Genomic DNA, 9,342 nt, shown 5'->3' with positions numbered 1-9,342 from the left:
ATTTCTTCCTAAGATCTCATCTAAATCTCCCCTCTTTCAGTTTAAAACCGTTCCCCCTTGTCCTATCACTCCATGCCCTTGTAAAAAGTCCCTCTCCAGCTTTCCTGTCATCACGTGCCCTGAGGTGCCAGACTAATAACGGTAACGAAATGGTGATACTTCCTACCAAAACATCGTCCTGGACACACAGAAATGTGAAATCCTCACATTCTCCCCACAGATGAATTCCCTGTGGCCGAGACTTTCTTGTTCAGTTGCACAGTCCCTCCCTCAGCTCATCAATCTTCACTTTAAAGCAGTTTTAGCTCCTGATCTCTCTGGAAAGCTTCCCAGACTCTCCCTCTTGGTGCTATTAGCAGCCCTTTTAGAGCTGCTGGCTGGTCGTGGCCAACATCAACCTGTTGGATCTCACACCGGTGTTATGTGCCGGCACGTGATGGTGCACGTTTAACCCCCCCCGACATGACCACGTGGCTGTGGGTCCTAGAGGGGGGGGAACCCCAAGGCGCCCCAGGTTTGGGCAGGGTGGTGCCAGCCTGGCACGGGCAGCTGCAGCGATTTGAAATCCTGCAAAAAATTAAGGGGTTTGGGAGGTTTTTTGGTGGGTTTTTTTGGTTCACCGTTGCAGAATGGGAGCAGTGGGCGTGCTGCTCCGCAGCTGCTCCTGCAGAAGGGTGTGTGGAGATGGTGTCACACACATGTGCCCTCAGAAGCCTTTAGGGGACACGGGGCTGGTGGGTCCTGCGGCTGCTGGGGCTCCCCCAGCACGGAAGGGCTGGGGACAGGCACCACCAAAGCCATTGTCAGCCAGCAAACGCTGCAGCTCCGCAGTGACATCCTGATGGCCGCGGCACCGTCCCTCCTCGCATCTGGGTCAAGAGGGCCTCTGCGCTGCCCGAGGGGCTGGGGATGTCCCCATCCCTGACCCCGTTACCATTTGCATTCCCATGTGGGCACTGGGGTGACCCACAGGGCACAAGGCCACTGAACCAGGCTGCCACAGGGCCATGGCCGTGCCCCAGGGCACGCAGGGCCATAGGATGGTGGCAGGGACAGGGACAGCCCAGGGCAGAGTGTGGCAATTTGGGGTGGGTTTGTTGTTGTGAGGAATCACAGAATCAATCAGGTTGGAAGAGCCCTCTGGGATCATCGAGTCCAACCATTGCCCTGACACCACCATGGCAACTAGACCAGAGCACTAAGTGCTATGTCCAGGCTTTTCTTAAACCCCTCCAGAGATGGTGACTCCACCACCACCCTGGGCAGCCGCTTCCAATGTCTAATGACCCTTGCTGAGAAGAAAAAAAGGAGCCCAGGGTGAAGCTCTTCCTCTCAGCAAACACAGACAAAGCAGCATTGACCATCATGGCCACGCTCAGGGCAGGCAAGATGTCCCACAGGCCCGAGGGTGACGGGTTTGGGTGCTGGGGCCGGCACCGCAGCGCTTGGAGTGAGGCTGCCCCAGGTGCAGGGACGTGACCAAGGACACGCGGTGTGGTGGTGGCAGAGTTGGGAATGGCAGCTGTGACCCGTGGGGACACCCGGGTGGCTGGGGACGTGCCGCTGAAACACCGCGCTCAGGTTAGCATGGGTTGGTGGAGCAGACAGAGGAGGGAGTGGGCATGGAGCATCCCAGGTAACAAGTGATAGGAGCAAACGGCCTCAAGTTGCACCGGGGAGGTTTAGATTGGAGATCAGGAACAATTTCTTCACGGAAAGGGTTGTCAAGCACTGGCACAGGCTGCCCAGGGCAGTGGTGGAGTCCCCATCCCTGGAGGGATTTAAAAGCCATGTAGATGTGGTGCTGAGGGACATGGGTTAGTGGTGGCCCTGGCAGTGCTGGGTTAACGGTTGGACTTGGTGATATTAAAGGTCTTTTCCAACCTCTCCCCTGCCTTCAGGCAGCCTGACCTGCCCATCTGAGCCGACCCATGGCCTCAGCCTCCACCTGCACATCGCTCCTACTTGAAGCATCACATTCAGGAAGCAAAGGTTAGACTTTCCTTTTGCTTTTACAGCTTTGCATTCTTTACTCTCCCCATCCCTAACACTCCCACGCTGTAGTTTAGCCCATGGAGAGTTGACTTTGGTCCCAAGGAGGGAGAGGATCGCCCTGGAGCACCTGCCCAACTGCTCACAGAAATGAAAGAACCGTAAAACAGCACAAAAAGGATTGAGATGTTTGTTGTGTGTTTTTTTTTTAAATTAAAGCATTTTAGTGCCAGCTCCTGAGCTGTGCCTATTGTCCCTGGGAGCAAGTTTGAACCCTGTGGATGGCTGAGCAGGAACAGCCTAACCCTGGCTGACTTTTGGGACCCAACAGGAGATGCTGAGCATGGGGATGTGACATTCCAGGCACAGCTTCCCACCCTAAGGTTAGTAAATACAACTAGCAAGCAATATCAAGTAGAAAAAGCCCCCTGAGTTCCTTCCCCAGGAGCTGGGAGAGGTTTCTCATCCATGTTTCCCCACCTTGCTCCCAACATGGAGCCAGAGGGGGTTTCCCAGGGCAGGGACTGGGCTTTTGGACCAGCCAGCTGCAGGAGGGCAGGGCTGGGAGACACCCTGCCAGATGAAGGTCCTGCTGTCAAAGCAGCCTCACCGATGCCAAACCAGCTTCACCGATGCCAAATCAGCCTCGTCCGAGTCCGCCCTGCCTCGGGAGAGCTGCTGCAGGAGCTCCTGGACCAGCACAGAGCCCAGACGGGAACGCTTCAGGGGACTGAAAGGAAAAGATGCCAAGCTTAATGCTTCCTTAAAACTTCCCCTGGGAATAAAAAAAACCCTAAAATTGTTTATCTCCGGTAACCTTCCCAGCTGGCAGCGGGGCAGGCGGGCTCGTGCAGATGCCCAGTGGCGAGTGCTTCCCTTGCCGTGAACAAGAGTTAAATTCCAGGCGAGTTACTCACCCGTCACAAGTGCTCCTGAGCCTGGAAAAATCCATTCACTACAACAAACGGAGGAGAAGCGGAGGTTTTTAAAACCCATGCCTGGCTGATGCAGCTCCTGAGTAACCACAATGCTACTTGCTCTGCTAAATATGACACGTTGGAGGGGTTGGGATTGCAGATGGTTGATGTCCATCTAGGAGGGACGAGGTTACAGCTCCCTGAGGTTTTGTCTGAGGCCTCTTGCTGCAACAAGAGTCTGGGGCTGTTTAGCCTGGAGAAGAGGAGGCTCAGAGGTGACCTTAGTGCAGTCTACAACTACCTGAAGGGAGGTTGTAGTGAAGTGGGAGTCGGCCTCTTCTCCCGGGCAACTAGCGATAGGACAAGAGGACACAGCCTCAAGCTTGGCCAGGGGAGGTTCAGGTTGGACATTAGGAAGCATTTCTTCTCAGCAAGGGTCATTAGCCGTTGGAAGGGGCTGCCCAGGGAGGTGGTGGAGTCCCCATCTCTGGAGGGGTTTAAGAAAAGCCTGGCCATGGCACTTAGTGCCCTGGTCTAGTTGCCATGGTGGTGTCAGGGCAATGGTTGGACTCAATGATCCCAGAGTTCTTTCCAACCTGATTGATTCTGTGATTACTAAAAGCACCCCAAGACCCAAGTGAAGTGAATTTAAAGACCCTTTAATCTCCTCCCAAGATTTGCTATTTATAAAGGGCAGTTTAGAAGCAATATTCTCCTCTCCGGCCTCATGAAGGAACTGAACAGCTGAGGTTTGAGGCCATGAGCTCCAGGGTGGTGGCTTTGAGGACCATGGGCAGATGCATGGACGGGCTCCACCACCTCCATAGACCCCAGGGATGTTTGAACAGTTGCTGATGAAGGAGGGGGTGAAACACCCCCCCGGGGTATCTAAAATCCTTGGCCAGGCAGGAGAAATCCAAGCCAGTGCATTTGTGTGTGCTCCCAGGAAGGAGCAGCTGGGTTTTATTATTCCCCCTCCACTCCCCAAAGAATAATCAGAAATAAGTTCTGGCAAAAAAACCCAACTCAGCAGCACCCTGTTGTATCTACCCCACCACAGAGACCCAGCAAGGGTCCCACCCTTAAATCCCACCAGGGAAACAGCCTCCAGCAGCGTTACACGCAGTACTTATAAATATACACCTTTGAAACCTTAAAATGCCTTTTCCTACTCACTGCTGTCACTCTCCTTCATCCCAGGGAAGAGTCCGTCAGCGGTCCAGGTGCTCGGCTTTGCTGCAAACCTCCTTCCCAGAGGGGAACTGCTTCCTCTCGCAGGCCCTCGTTGGTGAGAAATGAGGAAGGATGCTTCAACAAGGAGCAAGAATAAACCTATGACCACCACGGAAGTATCTAAGCACACTGCAACGCCCACCAGGCTAAGGAGAGCGCAGGAGGGCTCCTGCCAACAGCAAAACCAGAGTCGGAAGAGAAGAGAAGGTGGCTCATGGCAAAGAGGGGACACGATGATGTGAGAAGGAAACATTGAACAACTCTGTACCAGGCACAGGGTGCAAACCTCCATCAGACCGGGAGGAAACGCAACAGGAGACCCAGCTGGACATCAGGAGGAGATCCTTCTGTGACACTCCACTGGAGAGGGTCCAGAGGAGGCCACAAAAGTGGTCAGAGGGCTGGAACACTGCTCCTTTGAGAACAGGCTGAGAGAGTTGGGGCTGTTCAGCCTGGAGAAGGCTCCGGGGAGACCTTACTGTGCCCTTTCAATACTTCAAAGAGTCTTATAAGAAGATGGGGACGGACTTTTTAGCAGGGCCTGTAGCAATAGGACAAAGGGTCATGGTTTTAAACTAAGAGGGGAGATTCAGACTGGATATTAGGAAGAAATGTTTTATGATGAGGGTGGTGAGACACTGGCACAGGTTGCCCAGAGAGGTGGTAGATGCCCCATGCCTGGAAACATCCCAGGTCAGGTTGGACGGGGCTCTGAGCAACCTGGTCTAGTTGTAGATGTCCAGGGTTGGACTAGATGACCTTTAAACACCCCTTCCAACCCAAACCATTCTGTGATCCCTACTCACAAATACAAGTCCATGGAGTTTATCTGGCAGCTGCACTGAAATAACTTCTCGCTCTCTACAACTACCTGCAAGGAGGGTGTAGCGAGGTGGGGTCGGTCTCTTCTCCCAGGTAACAAGTGATAGGACGAGAGGAAACGGCCTCAAGTTGTGCCAGGGGAGGTTTAGATTGGAGATCAGGGACAATTTCTTCACTGAAAGGGTTGTCAAGCACTGGAACAGGCTGCCCAGGGCAGTGGTGGAGTCCCCATCCCTGGAGGGATTTAAAAGCCGTGTAGATGTGGTGCTGAGGGCCATGGGTTAGTGGTGGGCTTGGCAGTGCTGGGTTAGTGGTTGGACTCGATGTTCTTAAAGGTTCTTCCCAACCAAAACCATTCTATAACTGCCCTTGGGAAGAGCAGAAGCTGCTCTTTCCAGGCAGCGTGTAAAGCCAGCAATTAATGGCAAACAAGATTCTTCACCCATGAAGTCACCCAGCCACACCAAAGTCCCATCCATGGTGTGGTAAGCCCCTCAGTGGGTGGGATGAGGGACATCAGGTGGCTCCAAGCGACAACGATGAGGACAGCAAAAACGTTCCAGTTAATGGAAACAAGTCTTTATTAAGTAACTTTTAATATCAGAAAAATAAAACTCTTATAATTCTCTTTACAGCAAATATATAATATCAGTGCTTTGGCCACCATAAGTTAAAGGCCCTTTATCATAAAATATATGTTTGTTGGTTTTGTTTTTTTTTTAAACTTTACTCAAATTGAATTTATAATCCCTATGACCTCCCTACATATACATAACAAAAAGTGTAGTAAAATTAGCAAATACTAAACTATCTCGATAGTTTTATCATTCTTAGTTTGTGGTTTATAGAAACGGTACACGCACCTAACGTCTGTCGATTCCTTGGCTTATGAGCGGCGGTGTACGATGCAATAAAATACAAAATACATGCTGGGTGAACCTTTGTTCGTTATCTACAGGACTGCAGCTAGAGGTTAGGTTTCAATACTGACACGGAACTATCCTAGAAGCGATTCGAGCATTAAAGTTACAGAACGTGCCGTCAAGGCAACTCTTTTTATACTGAAAAAATCCAGGAAAATAAAAACCGTCGTTTGTAAACTTTTATACGAAATGTAACTCTTCAAGTGGAAATAAAAAATAAAGTTTTCTGTATATTTAACTAGTTCAATACGCATAGAATTTCTTTTTTTTTGTTCTACTGAGAAAAAAGCTCTTGGGAAAATAATGCTTCAAAAAAAAAAAAAAAAATAGAAAAAATCCACCAAAACTCCACTTTATGTCTTTTTTTTGTTGTTTTTTTTTGTTGTTTTAATATATGCCAGCACAGATTTGGGAACGTACTGAGGATGAAAAAAAAAACTAGACACATCCACAGGTTGAAATGTAAAGAAGCACGTTCAAGAGACGTATTTTTTTTCTCCTTATGATTGGAAAGACAGTTGTGAAATGAAGTAAACTGATTGCAGGGCCACGGTCCCAGCTGCTGTCATGAATAATACAAGGGCACGTACGCAACTCTTCCCCCCCCCCCCCCTTTTTTTGTTTTCCTTTTCCTTACTAAAAATAAAAATCTATCTTTATAAATGTGCAAGACAAAGATGGATCGAACGTAAAAATGCTTCACATTTTGAACTCCGGACTCTCTAAAAATGTCAATTTAAGAACAGCTTGATTGGCCTAATGAACGGAATGTCAGCATCCTGTTAGTCGAAGTATGTGCATCCCAAAGCCCTTATTGAATGGGATGAAGCCAGCCAGACTTATTTTTTTTTTCCCACATTAAGCAAAGCACTGGGTAGGAATTCACAAATCGAGATGGTCCTGATCCTCTGGAACATCGGGGCGAAGTGGAGGTGCGTCAGGCAGCTTCTCTCCCTCCCCTTCCCATCGTTATTTATTAGCTGAGCCTGCCAATATCATCCATTTCAATAAATCAAATTATGCTTTAAAAAAAAAAAAAATTTGCAATGCTGAAGAATTAGTCGTTGCAGAAAGCCAAAAAAAATTATGATTTCCCCAAACCTGTTTTGCAAAACTGGCAGTGTAAAGAAGGCAGCGTTGGAAGTGTCGTTCGAGATATCGATAATGCCACGAACCCTCCGCGGCAGACGAGGCGTTGAGGCGACGAGGGTGGCTGCTGCCAGCACGCCCCAAGTCCCAGAGATCCTTCAGAAAACCTGGACGATTTGTTTTGTCGTGGAATCGCTCAGGAATCCCTCCTGACTTTCCCCTCTCGCTGTGCCATGGACATCCCACCGGCTGGATCTCCCCTAAACGCGCCGTCTGCTTACGTTGAACCGCGCCGAGCCCACCGAGGTTTAGTGTTACCGTAGCAGCCTTTTGAGAGAGTAGAAATTTATTAACGACTTCAGCCTAATCCCAAAAAAGCCCAACAGTCAGAATTCATGAGGAAGTTTTACTAGAGGGTACCGTTACACCCATGCCTTTAAGAGTTTTAAAAAGTCCATCGATAATAATAGCTATACATATATATATATATATTTTTTTTTGTTTTAAGAGTGGATTTGGATTGCCTGAGTAACAGCTGTCTGGCAAACGGGACACGACGGCGTTTCCTTCTCGCAGATTTTGTTGGCACACTCCATGCAGAAGAGATTGTGGCCGCAGGGGACCAGGGCGGCGATGACTTCGCTCTCAAAACAGATCACGCAGTCGTGCTTCCGTCTCGATTCGGGCGGCGAGCTGGACGTGGAGCCGCCGTTGGAAGAGGAATAGCTGTTGGTACCGTTGGAGAAAGCGGGGATGTAGATGGGAAGGCCGGTTTGGTGGGCAGCGCTAGGTGGGTCGCTCCTCACTCTCCTAGCCAACGGGTGATCCAGACTTTCGGGAAATGTGGGTGATAAACGAGGAGTAGATGGTTGGCTCCCGCGGCGCTGAGGCTTGGCAGTACTAAGGGGGTCGTTACCAAAGCCGGAGAGCGGGTTGACAGGTTCAAAAGGGGTCCAAATGGTTTGGGAAGGAGTCGGTAAGGAGTCATACGCTGGAGAGTCGACCGCGAGGTCTTCCGTGCCCACCGCAGGCAGCGCTTCTCCAAACCAGAAGTTGCCTGTGCTGAAGGGACTCGTTGGGCTGAAGTCAGCCAATCTATTGCTTCCAAAATAGGAATCGGTGGAGCCACTTCCCAAGGAGCTGGAGCTGTCGTTTCTATAATTAGAAATCATCCTGGTGCGGCTCGGAGGGACAGGATTAGAAGCAAGCCACGCAGATCCCAGCGGGCCTCCTTCAAAGCTGACATCCGTACCGTTGTAATGGAAATCGTTCTCTTCGTTCAGCTCGATGTAGTTGCCGGTCCTCATGGCTATGTGCATCTCGATCTCCTCACGCGCGCGGTCCACGTTCTCGGGCATTCCCGTGACTTCAAAGACGGGTTCTTTGTCTCTGCTGGGAGTGACGATGTAAGTATGGGTCTGCTGCTGAATTCTTTTGATTGTAGCTCCTTTGGGTCCAACCACTAGCCCAACTACACGGTAAGGCACCCTCACTTGGACTGTCGTCTGACCCGGCAGGTTGGGGGTACATGGCAAACCTCCCAGGGCAGGACCGTTCTTGTTACGTGACGCTCTGATCATGGAGAAGTGTTCAGCAGCGGAGAGAATTTCCCTTTTGGCCATGGCTACGTCCTCTTTTCGTCCGGTGACAACAAAGATGGGTTCTTCTCCACGAACAGGGGTCTTGATGTAAGTATTTGTCTTGGCCCTTAGTGCTTTGATTTTGCAACCTGTTTAAAGGAAACAAACGCAAGTTTAGCAAGACGTCTGAGTTTAGAAAGCCACAAGAAAGTCATCTATTTTAAGCTGAGACTTTCAAGAAACCGTAGGGCGAAACCAGAAGCTGCTGTTTTTATCTCTGCAAGCCACACTCCAGAGAAAGCGGTAACAACTTCGACCTATTACTTCCAAACAGACCTCCGACACTTACAACCACAAACTATTTTAGCAACGCTTCTTGGGCTGGTTTAGCCCATCGTCTCCTCAACTGCTGTTAGACTGGTGAATAAACGTGGATGGCTATTTCTCTCTGACAGATGATCTAGACGTAGGGATTGAGTGCACCCTCAGCAAATTTGCAGAAGACACCAAGCTGGGTGGGAGTGTCGATCTGCTGGAGGGTAGGAAGGCCCTACAGAGGGATCTGGACAGGTTGGATAGATGGGCCGAGACCAACGGCATGAGGTTCAACAAGAACAAGTGCCGGGTCTTACACTTGGGCCACAACAGTCCAATGCAGCTCTACAGGCTGGGGGAAGAGTTGTTAGAAAGCGGCCCGGTGGAAAGAGCCCTGGGGGTGCTGATGGACAGGCAGCTAAACATGAGCCAGCAGTGTGCCCAGGTGGCCAAGAAGGCCAATGGCATCCT

General features: G+C 50.4%; 1 protein-coding gene across 1 annotated transcript; it reads right to left on the bottom strand.

Moving 5' to 3' along the window:
• Positions 1–5,527: 5,527 nt before the first annotated feature.
• Positions 5,528–8,705, bottom strand: LOC137675834 (RNA-binding E3 ubiquitin-protein ligase MEX3C; the record flags this gene model as incomplete). The annotated part of the gene is made up of 1 exon (XM_068422066.1): positions 5,528–8,705. A coding segment is annotated over one exon (1,226 nt), but the record flags the coding sequence as incomplete, so codon positions are not given.
• Positions 8,706–9,342: the final 637 nt, after the last annotated feature.

Source organism: Nyctibius grandis, chromosome Z (assembly GCF_013368605.1).
Source record: "Nyctibius grandis isolate bNycGra1 chromosome Z, bNycGra1.pri, whole genome shotgun sequence".
NCBI classification, from domain to species: domain Eukaryota; kingdom Metazoa; phylum Chordata; class Aves; order Nyctibiiformes; family Nyctibiidae; genus Nyctibius; species Nyctibius grandis.
This window is presented reverse-complemented; position numbering and strand designations above follow the sequence as displayed.